This window comes from Colobus angolensis, unplaced genomic scaffold (genome assembly GCF_000951035.1).
Source record: "Colobus angolensis palliatus isolate OR3802 unplaced genomic scaffold, Cang.pa_1.0 Scaffold211, whole genome shotgun sequence".
Lineage (NCBI taxonomy): Eukaryota > Metazoa > Chordata > Mammalia > Primates > Cercopithecidae > Colobus > Colobus angolensis.
Window position 1 is genome coordinate 1,075,818 of NW_012115278.1, and position 24,204 is coordinate 1,100,021.

The 24,204-nt window shown below is 35.6% G+C and overlaps 1 protein-coding gene across 4 annotated transcripts in view; it reads right to left on the reverse strand.

The window, feature by feature from the left end:
- The window catches only part of UBE3A (ubiquitin protein ligase E3A), a 100,000-nt gene that overhangs the window by 14,283 nt on the left and 61,513 nt on the right, over positions 1–24,204 (reverse strand). For all 4 annotated transcript variants that reach the window (XM_011942869.1, XM_011942868.1, XM_011942870.1 and 1 more), the window contains 7 exons: positions 22,849–23,147; positions 17,965–19,211; positions 8,632–8,776; positions 4,962–5,167; positions 4,168–4,332; positions 2,909–3,064; positions 2,735–2,808 (listed from right to left, as the gene is read on the reverse strand). In XM_011942869.1, the coding sequence (XP_011798259.1) occupies positions 2,735–2,808; positions 2,909–3,064; positions 4,168–4,332; positions 4,962–5,167; positions 8,632–8,776; positions 17,965–19,211; positions 22,849–23,147 (2,292 nt within the window). The remainder of the gene's footprint in view (positions 1–2,734; positions 2,809–2,908; positions 3,065–4,167; positions 4,333–4,961; positions 5,168–8,631; positions 8,777–17,964; positions 19,212–22,848; positions 23,148–24,204) is intronic.

Below are 24,204 nucleotides of genomic sequence, written 5' to 3' on the forward strand. Positions count from 1 at the left end.
CCTCCTAGGTTCAAGAGATTCTCCTGCCTCAGCCTCCCGAGGAGCTGGGATTACAGGTGGCTGCCACCACACCCAGCTCATTTTTGTATATTTAGTAGAGACGGGGTTTCACCATGTTGGCCAGGCTAATCTCAACCTCCTGGCTTCAGGTGATCTGTCCGCCTCAGGCTTTTTTGCATGTATTTTTCAGTTGCTGAAAGAGCTCTCCCTGATTTCATTTCTTATTGACTGCTTAGAGACATCGTTCCAAATGTCCCTCCTTGACACTTTTTCAAACTTAGGGGCAGGGACTGCACGTTTTTTGGATTGGTTATTTTTGTTTCAAAGGTTTGACTCAGATTAGTTGATTTTGCTAGGCACGGTGGCTCACGCCTGTAATCCCAGCACTGTGGGAGGCCAAGGCAGGCGGATCACCTGAGGTCAGGAGTTTGAGACCAGCCTGGCCAACATGGCAAAACCCTATCTCTACTAAAAATACAAACATTAGCCAGGCATAGTGGTGTGCATCTGTAACCCTAGCTACTCAGGAGACTGAGGCAGGAGAATCACCTGAACCCGGGAAGCGGAGGTTGCAATGAGCTGAGACCACACCAAACTGTATTCCAGCCTGAATGACAGAGCAAGACTGTTTCAAAAAAAAAAAAAAATTAACAAAATCTTATTTCTAGTGGTTTACATATTAATTGTGCTGGCAATTTTTAGTTGAAATATATTAAGCAGCCTCACTGTTATTTTTATGAATTCTGCATACAATAATATCAACACAGGCGTACCCCAGAGATACTGCCAGTTCAGTTTTAGACCATGGCAAATAAAGTGATTATGGCAGTAAAGTGAGTCACACAAATTTTTTTGTTTCCCAGTGCTTATGGAAGTTATGTTTACACTCAACTGTAGTCAAGTGTGTAATAGCATTGCCTAAAAATAAGTACATTATCTTAATTTAAAATCATTGCTAAAAATGCTAATGAAGTGAGCACATTTTCATGGAAAAATGGTGCTGGCAGACCTGCTTGATGCAGGGTTGCCACCAAAATAACTCAGTATCTGCAAAGTGCAATAAAGTGAGATATACCTGTATTGTCCTTTTTCTCCTGTTATTACAAGCACTATTTTAAGTCTTCAACTACTGAATACTTGTAGACTATTTAATGAATTAATATTTTCATCATATTTATATTGAGAAAATTAAGAAGCTGAATTTAGTTAGAAAAGGTTTAGAATATCATCAACTCTGATGATGAGTTGGAAGCTACTTTATCTGTCATTTTTCACATAACACTAGCTTGCCCTTCAAATCATATATTTAAAAATGATCTTAAGATACACACCAAGTAGGGATTATGTTGTTATAAAAAGCTAGAAATAAAATTAAGACTTTAATTTCAAAGATAATTTCTTTATAAAGAATAGCACAAGATATGTTCAACTATTCAGAGATGCATCAAGATATGACTTTATAACTATTAGAAATTTTATCTATGATCAATCATATTACAGAGATATTGCTGTTATACTCCTTGTGCCCTTTAATGAATCACCTTTGAAACTCTGAATAGGTAGCAGCATAGAGGTTGCTAAGAGTAAATACATTCACCACTGCTGCCAGAAATGACCAAAGGTGCACCAAAAAGAAGAAATAGTGGTGAATTCCCACAAACTACAATGAAGAACCTTATAAAATAAGAGAACAAATGAATATAACGTAACATACAGCCATCTCTTGGTATACGTGACGGGGATTGGTTCCCGGACCGCTTGTGTATACCAAAATCCATGCACACTCAAGTTCTGCAGTTGGCCCTGCGGAACTGGTGTGTATGAAAGTCAGCCCTCTGTATATGCAGGTTCTGAGTCCCACCAATACTGGATCGGCCCTTAGTTGAGAAAAAAAATCTGCATGTTAGGGGACCCATGAAGTTCACAGCTGCATCGTTCAAGGGTCAACTGTAATATAAAAATAACATTTACTGCTAGAGTTGATATTCATTCTAGCGTTTACATACTTGAGTCTTAGAGCAATAGCCTTGGGAGACAACTTCCAGGAAGGTACCTGTTTGCATGCCTTCTCACTGCAATCAGTGGCTGCCAAAAGGGTATTTTTGTCTCTTGAACCTGTCTCAGTAGGTGATGGGGAAGCCTATGCCTTTCAGAATTGGATGGCATAGCACACAGAAGTAGACAGTACAGTAGTAAGGGCATGTGCTTAAAAGCAGATAGAATTGGGAGCCTCTACATCTTTCTGTGAGAATTTAGGGCTCAGTTTCTTAAGGTGTAAAATGGAAATATTACTATGTATCTGGACATATTATCTTAAGAATTAAATAAAAGACTGTACCATTTCACTCAAAAGGTGCTTGGTCCTGGGTAGCCATGTAGTTCACAAATGCAGAGTTCAAGAGAAACGAAAAATATGCAGAAGTGGTAGCCTTATTTGAATTATCTTCTAACCAGCAGTAAGCATACTCTTAGCCAGTGAGAAATACTAGATAATCCATACCCCAAATGCAGGAGAACACATGAGACTTATATATAACAACACTTCATTCATGAAATCAATCACAAGATTAGCTCTGGAAAATGGTGATTATATTACAAACACAAATCTAAGTATATAGATAACAATTTGTGAGTTTTCTTATTTGGGAATTACTGCCTAGAGATAAAGGTCTGAAGCAAAATCACACACCCCTTTGGTGAATCAAATCTTCCTTCGAAGAATTAAGCACCTCACCTAATCAGAACAGAGTCCCTGGTATAGCCACCATCATATTCTGTAGTTTCTTCTAATGCTTGGAAATCTAGATTCTGCAAATTTAAGAAAATATGTCTTAGTATCTGCTATACTACTGTATCATTACAAACAATAAATTGATACATGACTTTCTGCAGACACCTGCTTTCTTACCCGGCTTCCACATATAAGCAATTCAATTTCTTCTGGTCTGAATAAGTACTTTAAGGGAGATTCATTGGTCACCATATGAAAACCTCTCCGAAAAGCCTTGAACTGTTTTTCTACTGATTTATTGAGAATGTAGTCAGAATAAAGATTGACAAATTCCTGTAGAAAACATTAATCACAAGAACTTCTTATAATATGCTATGCAAACAAAACACAAGTTATTGGGCTGCATAGCTTTTTAATTTTTCCAAGAAAAAAACATTCAAGAATATTCTTAAAAATTCAATTTTACACCTACAAAGTAAACTACTTCTTACAATTTCACAATTCTCTGTTATGGCCAATATTAAACTATGAAAAGGCCATATACATAAAAGTGTCATACATATAAATGTCAATTTTGGTAATGTATTAAACAGAACTAATGCTGGAGACACAGAAAATTCTTTAGGTTCTCTCAACTAGGTATGCAGACAGACACATTTAAACCATGTACCCATCTATTTATAAATGCCACCGTTTTAAGAGAGTATAATGTATTTGATTTAAGCAAACTAGGAAGTCCCGCGTTTTCTACCACAGAATATTTGGTAAGCTGCCTACTGTATCCAGTTCAGCGAAAATGTGGAACTACTGACTGACACATCAACTACTGTATCAAATCATAAAAGGAAAATGTGCTTTGTACCCTTAGTGTGCATAATATTTAATCAAAAAATTGTATCAATATAAGTATGTTTCTTAAAGGTATACTATATATTTGTCATAATTTTTTCCTTGTTATGTTCTGGGTTATTCCCATTCCAGATGAACACATTTTAGTCAACAGAAACCCAAATCTAATGTAAAGAATACTTTTCAGAAATGTATTTATATCACAAACAGGATATACATGTGTAAATTAAATGTAATTTTTATTTGTTCTGTGATAAAGACCGTAATCACGAGGTTCCTGCCTACACCTCAATACAGGAAACACCCTGCTTCTTGCTTTATCCTACAACCACACTGAGCCATTAACTATCTCCTGGTTCATGTCCTCTCTCTAAAAGGGGCTTTAGTGCCTGACTGTGTGCTTTCATACCAACTTATATTCAAGATTTAGAAAACTGGACTCTAGCATTTACATAAACTTGGTTACTTGATTTGTGTGTGTGTGTTTTTTGTACAGACTGTATTAGATACTTCTTTAAAAATTATAAGCATACATGCTTTGAAATTGTTAATGAAGAGACAAAACATGACATAAAAACATTTATTACCTTCCTGTTTTCATTTGTAATTGGAATTTTATCACCATTTTCCTTTAGATCATACATCATTGGGTTACCAAAAAGATCTGTCTGTGATATCTGGAAAGTGATCATCATGTCGTCTTCCACATTCCCTTCATACTCCAATAAATCTTTTAAACTCTGATATAGAACCTAGCAACCAGAAATGGTAAATTGAGGCCACCATAGAACTACAAAATACAACAAATAATTTGTATCACTCTTCTTAGAAGACAACAAAAATCTTATCAATAAAAATTGTAAAAAGTGTAGACAGTATCCTTCCAGTCCCCCAAATAGTTTCCAACCTATAAAAGAAAGACTGTCAGTCACTGTGATGTTCCATTCTCTGCTGAGAAACCCCATACCACCAATTTAGCAACGGATTTCACACTGTGCTCTATGAGAAATTCTGTGGTGTCTCAAGGTGGGGGTGGGGGTGGCAGCAGGCACATTCATTGTAGCTACCAAGACCCTTAGCCAGGGCTGCTCTGATTTTACCTATCTCTTAAGATTTCACTAAAACACAAACAAAATGTTTAGAAACACTTCTCTATGGAATCAATCTTAAAAAAGCTTTGTGCTGACAGCAATACATAAAAATGTCCCCCTTTGAGTTTTTAAGTTTTGTGGTACTTCGGTCAGATTAAAACATTTTTATCTTATTGATAAAAGTATCAACAAAGATTCTAAACAAAAACTTTAAAATTTTGATACAAATTAAATTGTATTTTTGCATTTAAATAAAATCTAAGAGACTGAATTAAAAAATGACAACTTACTGGGTGAGAGTCTCCCAAGTCACGAAAAGTTCCTTTTTTCCCCATTAGCTTTCTGTAGACAACCATGGGAAAATGTACATCCAGTATACAGTTATTGTAAATAGCCAGACCCAGTACTATGCCAATCAGAGTAAACTGACCCTCAGTTTCAAAAGAAGATGGATTAAACCAAAACAATTTTGTAGATTCATCGTATGTGAACATACCTGTAAGAAATGATTTTTAAAAATACATTACTTTTGTATTTTATTAAGTAATAACACAAATGTAAATTTAAAATAATTATGCATATAAAACATTTAAAATACATGTAACTAGGCATGCAACATTGATTTCTATTATATTAGCACTTGAGAAACAATGTCCACATATATCTAACTATTATAAATTGGGGTGAATAGTGATAAGTAATTTTATGAAGCCAAAGGAATAAAGTAGTAAGTAATTTGGTGGCATCGGGTACAAAAATACGTTCATTAAATTCAAGCTTTCTAATTTTCTACTGTAACATAAGAAAAGTTATATTCATACTTTATCCACCCATAGCTGAAAAATAAACATAAAAAAACCAAAAAATGGCTATATTTTTAAAGTGTTTCATTTATAAAAATATAATTACTTATATTTGTACTACACGTACTATTTTTGAAAACAATTTATTTTTTTTCTTGAGATGGAATCTTGCTATGTCGCCCAGGCTGGACTGGAGTGGCACGATTTCAGCTTACTGCAACCTCCGCCTCCTAGGTTCAAGAGATTCTCCTGCCTCAGCCTCCTGAGTAGCTGAGACTACAGGCGTGCGTCACCACGCCCAGCTAATTTTTTATTTTTAGTACAGAAGGGGTTTCACCATGTTTGCCAGGATGGTCTCCATCTCTTGACCTCGTGATCTGCCCGCCTCAGCCTCCCAAAGTGCTGGGATTACAGGCGTGAGCCACCACGCCTGGCCTAAAAAACAATTTTTAATCACAGTAAGGTAAGGTTTGTTTTTTCAAAATCAGACAATGGTGCCATGAAATTTTTCTAGCATTTTACTAATAAAATCAAATGATCTGAAATACATAAACTTGGATAAATCTGATGAACTTAGATAAACAAAGCTATTTAATACACATTAATTACGGGCTAATATGTAAAAGAAAAGTAGTTTAGTAGTCTTTCAATTTCACATGGTCTTCACTATGCAATCCTCAAGCATTGAGGCCATTTTTTTTTTTTTTTTTTTTTTTGAGACAGAGTCTCACTCTGTCGCCCAGGTTGGAGTGCAGTGGTGCGAACTCGGCTTACTGCAAGCTCCACCTCCCGGGTTCATGCCATTCTCCGGCCTCAGCCTCCGGAGTAGTTGGGACTACAGGCGTCTGCGTAGAGGCCTTTTTTATATCACTCATTGGAAAATTGGGGCCGGGTGTGGTAGTTCACACCTGTAATCCCAGCACTTTGGGGATATTGAGGCAGGCAGATCACTTGAGCTCAGGAGTTCAAGATCAGCCTGGGCAAGATGGCGAAACCCCATCTCTATAAAAACACAAAAATAAGCTGGGTGTGGTAGCATGCGCCCGTAGTCTCAGCTACCTGAGAGGTTGATGCATGAGGATGGTTTGAGTCTTGAGCCTGGGAGGTGGAGGTTGCAGTGAGCCGAGATAGAGCCACTACACTCCAGCCTGGGCATCAGAGCCAGATCCTGCCTCCCTCCACCAAAAAATAAGACTTAAAAAAAGAAAAATTGGAATATTTGGTTTTATCTGAATGAGTACTACTAAAAATTGATTTCTTCCCTTTTAAATGACTAAGGAAAAGAAATTTTAATTTAGAATTTAGAATTTTTTCGTTTTACTAAATGTTTAGTTTCTACTGTGAAACAGTGAAAACATCTTAAGAATTAAGTCTGAAAAAAAATCTGTAATTTCCAATAGAAAAGTGGAGCTTCGAAATCAGAAATCAAATTATACAGTGTGTAAGTATTTTAACGACAGTTTTTAAGAATTTTAAAATCTTTGAAAATGTTATTATCACTTTAAGTTTAAAAATACAGAGCTTTAACATGTTTCCTCGATCACTAGACGTATGAATTAAGCCTAGGACATTTTCTGAATGCAAAATGGTTTGAAAATTAAACAATTCATATTTGAGTTTCATGGTTTCTATCTAAACATTTTTTACAGGCCAAGTTACAATATCCATGGAAATGCTTTCAGTTATAAATATGGTATTAACAGGATCAAGAACAGCTGACAAGTAATTACAATTAATAAATTTGTTCAAGTTGGCAATAGTGTGTCTAAAAAATTAATGACTTTGATAAAATGTCACAAATGCCCTTCCTTGGAACCAAGAGTTATAAGCTGTAAGTTAATCAGAATATAACTTTGAAGTTCCATTTTAGGCACATTTTCTCATGTTCCAGGGAGAAAAGCACCATAACCTCCTGTAAAATATTCCTTTTTGATACTTCTACTGCCATCACTTCAGTTACCTTACTGCAACTGCTTAATCTATGTTTTTTCTTAGAAGTATTTCTGCATATAATGCAGTATGCTTTATAGCTAAGGTTTAACATTTCTAGATACATCAAAAGCTAAAGTTAAGGTTTACCAAATTTAAGAACCTTATGAAGTTTGTAATTTTGTATCTCAAAAAGGGCACGGTCTTATGTATCTTTGATTTACTTAGAACAAACTACATACAAATGACATAGCTTTTTAGTTATTAATAAAACACTAGCTAGACTATAGATAAGGGCGGGGGTGTGTGTGACTAAGAACAGTAACAGAAAGGTCAACTCAGTTAGCATCAACAGGCTATAACAGTTCAAATCTCAAAGCTGAAGGGAAATGAAACACATTATTCTATGCATACTCCTCACAATTCTGATGGTACCTTCAGTGGAAACCTTTTCCTATAATTGTCATGTACTCAATTTTAAATGTAAGAAAGTTCAGTTACTAAGTGGTTGTATTTACAGTAGAAACTGAACCAGTTCAGAATTATGCAGTTAAGTAGACTACCTAAAAGACTGCATCTTTTCCCTGTTCTACTTTATCACAAAAGGGCAAAAACTAAAATTCCGATCCTTCACTTTCAAATGTCCATATCCCATCAGCCTTTCCCAAACTGTGTTCAACAACTCCTCTTCTGGTAGGGCAGAAAAAGAGTTCTGGAGTTCAAAAAGTTTGGGGGAAACATTACCTATATTAAGCCCCAATAAATCCTATAGCAAATAAACCTTTATGTGATATCAGCTAGTGTTTCTTAACTTTGAGCATGACATACTTGTGAGACAGTCTCTCAACACTCTTCAAACCATTGTTCTTTGAAGTTCACAGGTCAGGAAAACCGTGAGTCTGATGATGGTTTTAGACAACAAAAAGCAAAGAAATCCCTCCAACTGTTCCAATGTACCATTCTAAAGTGCTTTCGATTCAATTTACTAAAGAGATAATTTCCTTCATTAGAATATTCCTTCTAAGAAATAGAAGAATTTGAATAAATTAGCGATACAAATCAGTCCCTAAAACCTACAAATTCAGTCATGATGTGTGATTCTGGGTAATCCATACCAAATCCTTCTTTTGCTGCTCTTCATAGCTGAGAATATTTATCAACTAAGATAAACAAATAACTAACTCAAAAAGACCATATGACACCATAATCACATTACTAAAGTATTTACCAATATCTGGATTGAAGATTTCCTCCACAACCAGCTGAAAAAATTCTTTGGAAACACCTCCTTCATCAACTCCTTGTTCTCCTTCAAATTCCACATACAACTGCTTCTTCAAGTCTGCAGGATTTTCCATAGCGATCATCTCTAGCTAGTGATTGAAAAGACAAACATGAAAAGAAGATGACTGCTAGTATCAAGAAAAAGGCAAAATAAAAACAAGGAGTAGGGTTAGGAAACAAATACAAATTTTTGACTTTTTGTATGTCAATGGAAACAGAAAGCAAACTGATAAAAAGCCAGTGAAGACAAAGATTCAGTCTTAGTGATAATGAAAAAGACACAAAAGATACCAGCATAGTAAAAAGCTTATGAACTTTACTGATTTATTACAAAATTAACATACAGTTAATTAAGATTTTATTACTTGTGTGTTAACAAGTCTGGACTACACAGTTAGGACATGGAAAAGCAGCTAAATACTTTCAGCAAAAACAATGGAGTAGAGGTCTGACCTCAAAACTGTTCATTAGTAGTCCTTTATTTTTATTAGAATAGAAACTCGAGTTAAGTCTTAATATCTACTAAGTCATCAGTAAAATATTTCAATTAAGAAAAGTACATTGAATAGTAAAGCAGTTTATGATCTCTCACAATAGGACTTAGTACAAATTACCACCTTTTAATGGGTTAGAACCCATCTTATATTCACATTTCCTTAAAAGCAGGTGAGACCTAACCTTACTCATGTCCTTACTTTTTTATTTTTAATTTTTTTGGGATGAAGTCTCACTCTGTCACCCAGGCTGGAGTGCAGTGGCGTGATCTCAGCTCACTGCAACCTCCGCCTCCTGGGTTCAAGTGATTCTCCTGCCTCAGCCTCCTGAGTAGCTGGGATTACAGGCAGGTGCCACTACGCCCGGCTACATTTTTTATTTTTAGTAGAGACGGGGTTTCACCATGTTGGTCAGGCTGGTCTCGAACTCCTGACCTTATGATCCTCCCACCTTGGCCTCCCAAAGTGCTGGGATTACAGGCGTGAGCCATCGCACCCAGCCCTTACTCTTAAATTGTAAGTTATCAAACTTTAGTATCTAGCATTTTCTCAACTATAAATCTTTTACCAAATATTCTTGTGTACCGACAGAATTATGAATATGCAGTAATTAACCTCATTGAGATTAATCACAAAATCAACACCAGATTCCAATATTAACTGTTTATACTGCATTTTATTTTATGTATCTAAAATTTACTAACAGTATGACTGTATCCAGTACACGGACGGATACTGTATCTAGTACACGGATGGATACTGTATCCAGTATCCATCATATCTCCTAACTTGCCTTCAAACACCTGTTGGCTGCTTAAAAAATTTTAATCTTGGAGATGAAAATTTACCAAAACAGGATATCAAATGTGTTCAGGTTATTCCAACTATTCCAAACAGAGTTTTAAAAATGGTTTTGAAAAATGCAATAATCATTGAAACAACTGTAATACAGCGCAATAGTAGTTAAGGTAATAACACTCATTTGGACAATCTAGTCTGTCTATAAAAAATAAAATCTCATAAATTAACGCATCAGGTCAGGTTGCCCTAGAGCATTGTTTTTTTCAAATTTGTCACCTGCAACTCATTAGTGGGTAGTCTAATCCATTTAGTGGTTTGCAATCAGCAATGGGAAAATCAGAATGCATTCCACAAAGTAATGGACACCTACTGTTTTGTGAAACTTTTGTTTTAATTAGATGTCAGACAGATATGCATGTACTGGGATGCTATGTAAAATACTAGGGATTGCAGTCAAAGAGTTTGACAAAACTAGCTGAAATTATCTTCTGGGTATCTTCAACTTTAGGGTCCCATTCTGTGAATTCAGTCTTTAGATTTAAATAATGTCTGCTCTTGTTCAACACCGATCTCTAATATTTACAAAATCATTTTTAGGCCACACAGTTTGAGACTTGTTGTGGAAAGATCAAGAGTCAGTCAGAATACACCTTACTACTCCCAACTCTCACTTACCATAACTTTTAACCTTTAAACTTTAGCAAGCGATTCAATTAAGCCTCAGTTTCCTCAACATACTATAAGTTGTGAAGGCTTATTACTAATACATGAGAAAGAGTGTTACCTTTTAAAACAATTTTGCTCTTTGAACAAAAGATTTGCAATTTTGTGTCCCCAAAGGAACTTGATACAGACTAGTTCCAAGATCTAGAGTCAAACAAATGTAGATGTGAAAATAACCTTGGGGAAAAAAAACATAGTTCCAGTTGGAAACCTGTTTCAAGCTATGGAGTATATAGAATTCTGAGGAGACTAAAATTAGAATTAACATCTTAGCTCAAATGTGGGACCAGGCCAACATTCCATATTGCCATGTAATCCATTCTGAGTTTCCTTATGCCAGTTCCCAACTGGCTAGGTGTTAAAGCTGTAAGTCAGTGTTTATATTTACCTTTACATCCAAAGGTATACTTGCTTTTATCAAATATAATGTATTCCAAAGTGGAAAAGAAAAAAGATTATCTGGTATTTAGACTATGCATTCTATAGCTTTTCCCCACTAACATTCATAGATGAGAGCTGACTCCTCCTTATCAATGTAAAACCTTTCAAAGGACGTGGTGGTGAATTTCTACAGGATTGAGAGGCCCTGTGTTCTACCTAGTCTCAGCTCTACTTAAGACATGTCAAATGACAACTGAAGCAAATTTATCTTTATTATCCATAAGATATTACATGCCTGTCCACTTCCACTGATCTCTATTCTATGCTCCCCACCTTGGTGCCAAAAGAATGTAATGCAATGCAATATGTCCTATTGTAAATGTAAACATACAACTTTACCTATTTCATCTGTAAAATAAGCCTAATAATATAGCAATAAATTAATGTATGAACTGCTTAGATTCCCTGCATAAATTTAGTGTTTAAAAGTACTAGCTGTTGTTGCTGTTATTTTATTGGTTCTAAAACTCTCTTCAATGATGACCAATAATTTTTGTTTTTAGGATTATGAGTGATTTTTATTTTCCTTATTCTTTTCCATATTTTTCCATTTTTTACAACAAATACATTTTTCAGAGTCAGAATGTGTTCAAATATAAATATGTAAAAAGAGTAATTTGAAAAGTAGTTGGTAACTGAATTCTGTAGACAAAAATTTTGTTATTACCTATTTTAGATTACCATTCTGGTACACATAACTGACTTCATAAAATACTGTGCCACTTAAGAATAAAGGCTGGGTGCCGTGGCTCACTCCTGTAATCCCACCACTTTGGGAGACCAACGCAGGCAGACTGCTTGAGCCCAGCAGTTTCAGACCAGCCTGGGCAACATGACGAAACCTTGTTTCTACAAAAAAACTCAAAAAAAAAAAAAAATTAGTGGGGAGTGGTGGCGTGCGCCTGTCATCCCAGCTACTCTGGAGGCTGAGGTGGGAGGGTCAAGGCTGCAGTCAGCCGAGATCACACCACTGTACTCCAGCCTGGATGACAGAGTTAAGACCCCGTCTCAAAAAATAAAATAGTAAAAACAGAATACATAAATAGCCTTTAAAACTATTTTATTTTAAATTAACACATAAAATTTAGCAATAACCATTTTGATAAAGGCCATTATTACATAAATAGCTGCACTGATAATTCTTTTTCTTAAAAATAACCTCCATCCATTGTTCAAGTTAAAAAAGATATGGCTGGGCGCGGTGGCTCACGTCTGTAATCCCAGCACTTTGGGAGGCCGAGGCGAGCGGATCACGAGGTCAGGAGATCGAGACCATCCTGGCTAACACGGTGAAACCCCGTCTCTGCTAAAAATACAAAAAAACTAGCCGGGCGAGGTGGTGGCGCCTGTAGTCCCAGCTACTAGGGAGGCTGAGGCAGGAGAATGGCGTGAACCCGGGAGGTGGAGCTTGCAGTGAGCCAAGATCGTGCCGCTGCACTCCAGCCTGGGCGACAGAGCCAGACTCTGTCTCAAAAAAAGAATAAGAAAAAGAAAAAAAGATTTAACAAATAAACTGTAAAGGTGTATTCTTTCCCTAATAGTTATGTTATTTAAAACTGTATGTTGTTGTTGTTTAAACACAAACCTCACCATAAAACTGTAAGTCAGAAGTTGTTTTAAATGCATTAGAATATCTGAAATTTGGAAGACTATGTCAGAACATTCTAAAAAGTAGAATGTGCATTCATGCCTGAATTTATTTGGTATACAGATGTGAATTTGTAGGTATTTTTAAAAGTACAGCATATGTTGTATTTATTTAATATGGAGACTAGCAGGAGACAGAGATTACTGGGGAAAAATAACAAAAATATCCTGGATATAATCATATCCACCTCTTCAATGCGTAACTTCCTCTTCTTTAGGACTCTTGACTTCATCAGTTGCTGGATAAAATGATTTTTAATTTCTGAACTTTTTAATTGGCCATGATGATGAAATCCTAGGGAGTTCATTTTTTAAAAAAATCTGACCTGATATCAAAGTATTTGCAGAATACCTAGCAGGATGACATCTTAATATCAAAATATGGTGTTACTAGACTTACAGGAATCAAAAGGAAAACCTCCTCACTTAAAATCTTATAGTTTTCTGAGCTATTACATCAAATCTATTCATAATTTTTTTAAAAAAATATTTAATAGCATGAATATTTAAGTAGAAGCAATACTCAGATAAGAGAGACCTCTAACACTTAAGAATGCCTGGGATTTCTAAGAAAGGCTAGCTTCAACTACTCCAGTCAACTTGAGGCTTAAACTATTGCCTGAGATTTCTAGGTTATCCAGATTAATTTTTTCATGTTCACTATAAACACATGAAGAAAAGTCTGTTACATCTCAAATGTAGTTTAAATGTTTGGGTAATACCAAATCACATAATCACGTATGTCCATTAGACCTGGAATCCTGACTTCTACTTCCAATTCTGCCATTAATTTATGTAGGCTAGAATCTCTTTTAGATTTCATTTTCTTCACATGTAATATTAAGAAGTTTGATGTTTCATTGTCTTAAATTATTATATAATGCTGAGGATCTATGTATATATAGGCTTCATTCTCTCATTCAGTTTCTGAGAAATTACTTTGAGGGCATAAACTAAGAATATTTCTTGGTTTCATTTTTTATTTCAATTAGAATAAATCACAAGAAAGAACAATGGAAATTACATGTTAACCACAATATAGTGTATGTGTAAGATAAAATTAAATATACCTAGAGCAGCACAGAATAATCTTATTTTTAAAGCTCTGTGAGTCAATGAATAAATAAAAGAATTAAGTTCGTGTTTCAATAATAAGAGTGTTCACCAATGCTGGAAGCTGGGAGCTGAAAATGCTGGAAGTTGGGTTAGACTGGGCTATTAGAAACCAGATAAAAAGGGCCAGTGACTTCCAGAGGGGATTTTGCAGAACCTCCTGGTAGTGGGGCTTTTTATTTGTGCGAATCACCTTTATTTGTGCTAATTTCTATTTTTGAACTTCCCTATTCAATTCCACATCTCAGCCATTCCTTTTGGTTTTTAGGTATTTATGTGAAATTCTAGAACTCCCTGACTAATTGGAACCAAGTTTCACACCACCATCATCCTCTATTCCAAGCTTGCTGCCCCCATGATCCTCTTAAAAATCTGAGTTTCCAAAAGACATAAACATACTTGTATATCAAAATGGCCTTCCTTTCTCTATGTATGCTCACATACATACATACATAAACATACACGCACACACACCCCAACCCAAGACGTACCAAAAGCCATCTTCCCAAATACTGGAGTCTGGCTTTATCAAAATATCTGTGGAGTATTACCAGAAGTACAGATTCGTAGGCTCTACAATACAGCTTCTAATCTAAACCTCTTAAAGGATAGGGCCCTGGATTTTTTTTTTTTTTAAGAACAATTTTCCCATTCAGATGTGAAGGCAGTTTGGGAGACCTCATGATGGCAATACTATGTTCTTCCATAAACTTATAACCTCTATCTTCTCGTTTAAGAAGTAATTTAAAAAATCTTAATACATACTATCCTTGGAAGTGCTTCATCTAAGAAAAATGAGAAATTATCTACTTGTAAAAGAACACACAAATGGGTAAATATGTAAAAACCTCATCACATTAGGAGTGTCTTCATTCAATGAAAGGTGAAGTCTAAGCTCATGTTTATCACAGTACTGTTTTCTAAGGAACAATAACAAAAAAAATACTGAAAGTAAGTCCTAGGGGAACTATGGCAGTAAGCTAAACGGGTAGGGTGGGGGTGTTCTTAAGCAGTTCTAAGGTGTTTGTGAAGAGACAATTTATATTCTATTGATTCCAAAATTCACTGTTCTTTCTTCACATTATCTGTGAAATCAGATTATACCATACAAATGACAGCATCTTACAATGAACTGTTGGTATTTTTCTGTCTTAGCAGTAATAAAATTATAGCATTTCCTACAATCAGAGATTAAAATACTATAAACATGAATTCTTCTCTTGTCATCAAAGACAATTTCTCTAAAAACCTCAGGGAAAAAGCTGCTAGTCTGGTCTGAATATCACAATATACAAAAGCAATGAATATATTTTTCTTTTTTAAAAAAATCCATTATTATTAATTCAAGTTACCACTCCTCAACAGAAAACATACAAGAGTCTCATATACGAAGTCACTATTTTCTGGGCTTGATTTCTAAACTAAGGAGTGAACTCTTCTTTTAGCTCTTAAAGCCTAAGATCCCATAATTTTATTTATCAATATTAAGCTTACCACAAAGCTTCTCATTTCTTCTTTTCTACCCAATGCTGCTATACAGTTCCAAAATTAGCAAGTCAATAAGTGCCCAATAGTTTGTTCACTGTGATATATAAGAATGAGGCTTAAAAAGCAGAGATTCTTGGAAAATAAGGTCTTGAAAAACTCATCACTACTTTTGAGCTTTCATATGAGAGAATAATCTTAAACCACTTTCTACCATAGACCTTCTACTATGTGTTACTAAAATATGTGGCTTTATCATAATCATCACCTGCTGTGAATACTTAGTTCAAAAAATTACGCAGGTTATCAATTTTACTTCTAAGACCTATTTTGATGCTGGTTTTTCCAGTGTTTTCACATTCTGGTATTTTAAAAAAAAAAAAAAAAAAAAAAAAAGGAAAGGAAGAAGAGAAAGCAAGGGAGAAAGAAAGTTAGGAGTAAAATCTGCTTAGTGGGAGCATTCAGAGTCCCTAAGAAGCTTCTCAGTGAGCATCATCTCTTTCTATTTTCACAGTTTATTAAACTGCCTAACACACATGATTTCTGAAGTTAACTGCTTTTGTGGGCTGGCAATATTCAAGTACATATACTATCTAGTGAATCCTGATTTATAATAGGCCACGCCGTATTATCTAGTTTTGATATAATTAAGCAGAACTTGCTAAAAAAAAAAAAAGTTACCATAATTAAAGAGCGCACAGTTAATTTTATACTAACACTTGAGAAAGCTTTAAAAGCGGTTTCCTTAAAATTCTAGAATATCATTTAAAAAATAGAATAAAGTATACACCAAGTACTTAAACTTTTGCTGTTTGTTAGCCTTGCTTTACTAGAGAAAAAAATGGGGGGATTGAGGAAAATAAGACTGAGTAGACTTCTGAGCAAAAGACAGATAAGGAAGGTAGACAATTTTTTGAACCCTGGAATGAATCTTACAGTGTAATTTCATTGCTTTTAAAGGCTAGACATAGCTTTTGATGAAGACAGCAGAAGGGATCTCACCTCAAGAAGCCAAACATAAAGTATGCAGCTTTGGCATTTGCAGTTCTGCTCTAACAATGGATAGTCATAGACAGACCTCAACATACCTTTCGTAAAACATCACTCACATTCTTATAAAATACCCTATCACTCTGCTAAACTATGTAAAGCAAGGTGCTGGCTGCCTTATGATCAGTCGTTAAGTGTATTAATTATTCATGTGTCTCAAAACTATGTAAGTGAAATAAAAAGGGTACCAGAAAGCAAGCAATAATAATGACTTCAGGCAGTTAATGCCCCCTTTTGTCTCTGCTAGAAAACCACCCGAGTTGCTTAAATAATGCAGAATCTTTCTCCAACACTATAAACATATCTGACATTAAAAACAAAAATAGTAACAAAGAAAAAAACACAGAAAATCTCTGCAATTTTTAATTTCTGAGATGTCAAATAACTTTTTCCACTGGACTATAGTTTTATGAATTCTCAAATTTAGACAATTCTAAAACTAAAATTTAGACATTCTAAAACTAAAATACATTTTAAAGTAAAAATCACATTTCCTAGTTGTGTCAGACAACTTTCTCTACTAGTATACTATAGTATCATTAACTACCTTAATTTTGGGTGACATTAAATTTTACTTGAAGATGATAAAAAAGCAGCAATGACAGGGATACCTAATACTAGAAATACAATAAAACTCTGCGACAATACACCTGTGACAAATGTAAATTCTGGTAAAATGTGACTGACAATTGGTTTCTGTCTTCTGGCCACTCTTACATTCTTAAATAGATACACTAAAAATAATCTTTTGTGGAGAAAAGAAAAGCAACAAATGGCAACCTCATCTGGAAAACCAGGAAGTTAAGACGAGTACCTGAGTTTCCAGTATTTCCCTGCTCGACCTCCCTGGACTTGATGTTACAGGCACCACCACTAATCCCCAAATTTTTGGAATAGCTGCTGTTTTCCAGAAGTTCCAAGACCCAGAGTTGTCTGTATGAATTTTTAAGTGGGAAGAAACTACCACAGCCAGACAGTGCCGTCCATACAGGGATATTCTAAGTGGCCCAGCAGGACTCAACTCTTACTAGTAACAGGCACTGGTCGGCCATGGTCACTTCATCAAGTTCACAATAAAGCAACTCTGAATTTTACATGATGGAATTTTTTGGACACTACCTATAATTTTATGGTATAGTTTTACTGTACCATTTCTTCCAGTTCAAGACTTCACATCCACACTTATTACTGGGTATCTCCACATTTCTCTTGTTCTGGTCTTTGCCCAACACTCTATTCTCTTCTGAATGAAAGAAACTTTGGATCCAGTATTCAAGATTTAGAAAATCCACTCTTTTTCAAAGATAGAGTGAGCATTATATAATACAACTGATACTTTGTAGAAAACATCTATAAACTTGGACAGGAACAACAAAAGTATAATACTTATATCTAAGATCAGAAATGTCCATGTGTTCCTGTGCTATATGGTATCATATTTTTCAGTCACTTTTAAAATGAATTCACTGAACTGTATCATGATATCCCCATTATTAGATTTTTAATCTAGCAGCCCAACTTACCCGGACAAGTGCATCATCTATGATATGGTCACGTCTAACTTTGAGTCTCAAATATGGATTCAACTGCTGTCCTTGAACTAAGCTGTAGAGAACAGTGATTCTTCGTTCACTGTACATGCGAATTCTATTGTCATAATATAATCCCAAATTCTTTGTGACAGCATTTAATATAAAGGGACATGTCATAAAAGAGAATTTGTTCTCTGTTTCTACTTTGAAAAAAGTATAATCTTTATCCATTTCTAGAACCTCATTCAGTGGTTCATTAATAAACTCTTCAAAAGGGATAAGTGGTTTTCGACAATCCAGGGTTTTAACACCAAGTTCAGTTTCCAGGGGGTCCACTCGAGGACCTTTCTTGTTTCTTCTTTCTTCTCCCAAAAGCTCCTGAAGAGTCAGCTCACTGGATTCAGGGATGGGCTCTTCATCATCTTCTTCATTGTGATTTGTGTCCACTTCCCCTCCCACTACATTTGCATAGTAAACCATTTTCAAGCACTTCGAAGCAGCAACAATGGCATCATCATCATTCACTAGATTTCGACTGTTAAATTCATTGCTTATGACTTTGTAAGTAATAAGTTGCTGAAATGTCTCCATCATTCTCCGAATCTGGTCTGCATTGTATTTAGACCACAGTCTGATCAGTTTTCCTTGGGCTGCAAGGGGTAACTTGCTCATTGCTTTGCAAAATAATGGCAAAGCCATTTCCAGATATTCAGGACTGTGGAGATTTCTATTCTCCATTACGATAATGAACAAATTCAGATAATTAGGATCTCGAGAGTATACATTGTGATACGTCAAGTCACATTCCACGTTAGGTGACAAATATACAAGTGCATTGAGAAAGGCAGTTTCAATTTTTTCATTAGACAGCAATCTGGTGTAGACCCTTCTAATGGCATCAATATCCACAGACACATCATCAGGGCCTACTTTTTGCAAATTGTTGTCTCCCTGTGAGCTATCACCTATCCTTGAGGAAGATGCTTCTGAGTCTTCTTCCATAGCAGCAGCAGAACATGCAGCTTTTTCCTTTTCATCTTCATCCTTGTCTTCATCTTTTGCTTGAAGAGATTTCAGTTCTTCCTTGGTGTGTTGTTTAACTTTCCGGAAGCTCTGTACCAACGCCTCGGCACTAGAAAAAACTCTTCCAATAACACGAATTAAAGGGGAATAATCCTCTCTTTCTCTACATAATTCAAGAATTTCATATACCTTCTCTTCTGTTAAGTAAGTCACATCTAGAAAATCAGAGGAAAAAAGAGAACATTTATTTTCATAATATGCATGTTTACTCTGTTGCAAAAAGTTCTAAAAGTAAAACAGCCAAACATTGTAGTCTCAACATCATTTATGATATACAACTCTAAAAGTATCTAATACTTAAGAGTCAGCAAACAAAATTCAATGCTTACCTATTTTTTTCAATGAACTACCTACACCAGTGACCTCACCCATGCTTTTACATTGAGAGTTTAAACTTTCTTTATAATCAAGATATCTATTAATGTATAGCTTTATTTATAAATATGAACCAATGTGTCATATACTGATTAATCATAATACAGCTCTTAAAACCTCACTGTAGAACAGAAATACTACTAATCTTCTGAGAGTTTTCTTGTTTCAGAACTCTGTTCCCAAAAGACTGAGAAGGCAAAGTCCTAAGAAAGGTTCCTTCAGCATCTATGTATGTATTAAAAGAAAACTGGTTCATTTTGGGTCTTCCTAGTTTGTTCCAGGGTAGTCATTCTGTGAGTGATTGAGAAGAATATACCATTTCTCATCAGCTCTTAAGCAGAAACTGCTTTCTGCAGCCAGGATCCAGGTTAGACTAAGTCTCATAGAGTGACAGAAAATAGTTTTTGAGCAATGAAAAAAAACAGTGCGAAGAAGGCAACTTATGAGCTGCCAAGCAGTGCAGAAACTATGTAGTCATCAAAATCTATTTCCTCTTTTCCTGGGCACAGAGTTGGACCACATTTCCCAACTTTTTGAGATAAGTGTTATTTTTAGGCCAATGCTTTCCCTCTTCTGGCTAATAGGATGAAAGATATTTTATTTTACAGGTAAAAACAAATGATACATTTTGTGTACTGACCAACATAATACTGAGAATAGTCTTAATTCTCCCCTTTCATCAATAAAGTGACATACTTATCATCATCAGATTAACTACTTAAGAGGTTAATTTTAGAGGCACACAATCCTACCTCCATTGTGCCAAACATACCCTTATACATGTACTGTACAACATGTAGAATTTTTGATGACTCCCACCCCTGCTATAATATATCTGTTTCACAATGAAAGACAACATAAAATGTAAGGGATCATTGAATGGTCTCCAAAAATTGAACCACAAAAATACCAAATTTTATCATACTAAGGATCTGATCTGTGGCCCAGCTACAAGAGCGTCAACACTTGCAGTTTCTTTTATGGGCCTTAATACTTTAAGAACTAATTCTCAGGTTTGTTCTATTAAGAATATATAAGCATCTTTTGCTAAACATCAGTAACCTTTTCCCCAAAAGCGTAAAACCACTGGAAGTCTATTTCTCATTATTTTCATTGAAAATTTTTATAATACCTTCTTACAAGACAATGCAAAACCCCTATCTAATTTCCTAAAATGTAACAGAAAATACTACTATCCTATTAAGACATAAAACACTTTGCTTCCTGAGCAAGTCATAAGCTTAACAAAGACTTGCTTTGCATGCAGTAATACGGTCTGTCCTAGGGATCGCCATTCTAGACTCACATGTCCTTTGTTGATACGTCATGCTTTTGGAACATCTTCAAGTGATTCTGACAGTCTACTAATCCTATATAGAATGTACCTATACTTTTTCCATGTAGTGTTTTTTGTTGTTGTTGTTGTTGTTGTTTGAGACGGAGTCTCGCTCTGTCGCCAGGCTGGACTGGAGTGGCACGATCTCAGCTCACTGCAACCTCTGCCTCCTGGATTCAAGCGATTCTCCCACCTCGGCCTCCCGAGAAGCTGGGACTACAGGTGCACACCACCACAGCCGGCTAATTTTTTTGTATTTTTAGTAGACATGGGGTTTCACCATGTTGACTGGGCTGGTCTTGATCTCTTGACCTCGTGATTTGCCCGCCTTGGCCTCCCAAAGTGCTAAGATTACAGGCATCAGCCACCATGCCTGGCCTGTAGTGTTTAATATGTTAAACTGAATTTTTCAGATATATAGATAAAAATTAGTCAAAAAACACTGTAATTAGATATGAACATTCATAAAGTTTGGTTTACTGATAGAGGTGTTCTACTGAGACTATATTAAATAAGACATTTTTTGTAAGATTTCTTGTGATAAATGTGTCCCTGAAAATACTCAATCTTTTAAATTTTGCACTTACAAACCTTTTACACAAAAACAGAGTTTGGTGCAGACTACTTAATATGCAACTTTGTGATTAGTGTTAATAAACATAATTAATAATCAAAATAAGAGTACTAGTGCAGAGAAAGCATTTCTAATTTCTGATATACGATAGTAACTGTAGAACATTGCAAAAACAAAAACAAAAACAAAAAACAGTAAAGAACAGGGAATAGTAACAGTAGCAGATTAGAAAGCAGGAAAAAGGAAAGGTCAAAACTGCTAACTAATGCAGACTTGAGCAAAAAGAGGTGGGGGCATAAAGACTGGATAAAGCCACACAATAAGCACTCTAAGATGGAGCATGTGGCCAAAAGAGCAGATGAGTACATTCCTCATGTATCACATCCCCCGCAGCTGGCTGCATTCCACTGTGCCAGCACTCTGCATTCAGTTACTGGTACTCTGTGGTGCACACTTACTGGAGAACTGTGTACAATAAAGTCAATGCAGCTTCCACATTATACTGACACACTATATATATAGACAACATTTACCTATTTTTTCCATAGTGTGTGAGCTAATTCATGAAACAGAACTATACACTCTGAAGCAACAAAGTTGTGTCAAGTGACAACAATAATTTTATTGTGGAAACAGTAGAGGTTATAACACAATGCCACTTCACTAATTCTTTCAAACTTGATTCAGATGATGTTACTGAAAGTTTTAGAGGCAAATGCCTCTAAAATTCTGTCACTTATATGTCATAAACAAAAAGCTTTCTCTCTTAAAATACAATTGCCTCTGGGTGTGTATGGGGGTGGGGGTGCAGGGGTGCTAAGCCCTGGCAGTCATTCAAAAATTCGATTACCTTGTTACTAATTACATTCACTGAGGAAAATAACTTGGAGTTTTAGTATTAGCGACAAGGTAATCGAATCCTGAATTTTGGACATAGGACCATTTAAAAAACAAAAGACCTAAGTGAAGATTGTCTTTGGTAGGTCATGACCCTTGGCAGCATGACTGTACCAAATGTCTGGGAGGAGAGTGAGAAGCATATATTTCAAGGAAATGTAGAATTCTCACATAACTATCACAAAATTTTGTCTTGCCTTCAAAAATGGAAAAAACCCACTGCTTCCTCTTCCTACTTCTTTCATCACATCATCCTGAGGTTCCAGAACTCATGCCAGATACTTAGTCCAGTTATTCTATAACTTAAATAGATGTTGTGGCCTAGTTTTGGAGATTAACTATAAATTAATACTTTTTTCCTAAGAATTTTAAAAAGTTCAAATCAATCTATCAACAAATGAACTTTTGGCATATGATCTGCTTCTAATTAGCAACGATTAAACCTGTAAAATGTAGTTATTATTCCTGTCCTTTACGAAAACAAAATATTGGTTCTACCGTATCAAAATGTCTTAATGTCACATAAGAAAAAACAAATAAAAACTCATACATTTAAATCTCCCACATGGTTTTCAGCCAACAATTCTCAATTAAAAATAAAACATCTTACCTTTAAAATCAATTCTAGTGCCTTTCTTGTTCATTTTTATCTCAGAGCAGGAGTTGTTGGGGGCACCTTTCGAGTTCTCAAGGTAAGCTGAGCTTGCTCCTTTCTTGGAGGGATGAGGATCACAGAGTTTTGCATTAATCTTATAAAGCTCGAGGGCTTTAATAGCTGCTGCATTATTATCCATACGAAGAAAAGTTGGACAGGAAGCACAAAACTCATTCGTGCAGGCTTCATTTCCACAGCCCTCAGTTAACTGGTGGTAGTAGCGTTCTATTAGATGCTTTGCAGCTGCTCGCTTCCTGTACCAAACAGTCAAACAATAAGCACAGTGATTAGTATAGCTGTCACGTACAAAGCTCAACAGATCACCAAGGCAAAAGTTAGTCAAGCACTGAAGTGATTAACCTGTGTACGAAGATGAGAAGTAGAAAATGGAGATGCACTATTTACCAACAACCCCTGACTACTGAAATAGCTAATAAATATTTTCTAGGATATTATGATAAAGAAGGTCAATGCTTACTGACTGCATTAACAGAGTATACATTCCTTTGGTTTAAAAGGGGGGAGGGGGGCTCGTCTGATGGTATATGTGCTTAAGTTGTTTAGTACAACAGCTGAAAAATCACCAGGTTTACAGCTAAGAGTTTTAGGATTCTATCATTTTAAAAATTAGCATTAGGAAAATCCAGTTTTCCTTTACATAATCACTATTTCATTTTTAACAGTTTGTAAACATTTGACTTACAGTTAACACAGAATATCTATCTGGAATAAAAACTATTTTTCCCAATTATCAACCACATGGGAGACTTAAAAATAAATTTGTAAGTGGAATACCCAAAGCTAGTGTTACACTGAAAGAAAGTGGCTGCAGCCTGAGTGAGGTAGATCATGACTGTAATAAATCTCATAACTGTGGGAGGCTGAGGCAGGCAGACTACTTGAGCCCAGGAGGTCAACACCAGCTTGGGCAACATAGTGAGGCTACTCTCTACAACGTGTTATTTTTTAAAAAATTAGCCAGGTGTGGTGGCATGCACTGTAGTCCCAGCTACTTGGGAGGCTGAGTTGAGAGGATCACTTGAGTCTGAAAGTCAAGGCTGCCATAAGCCGAAATTGTGCCACTGCACTCCAGCCTGGGCAAGAGCTAGACTTTGTCTCAAAAAAAAAAAAAGACAAAAAAGGAAAATAAAAAAGAAAAAGAGGCTCCAAAGTATACAATCTTAACTCTAAAACTTGTCACTAAACCTCCTCCTTAGTTCCACATCACAAGATGGAATATTTTAAGTTCCATCACGCAAAATCTTATATTCCTTTTACTCTGTGAACTTGAAGTACACAGATTAATGTCCT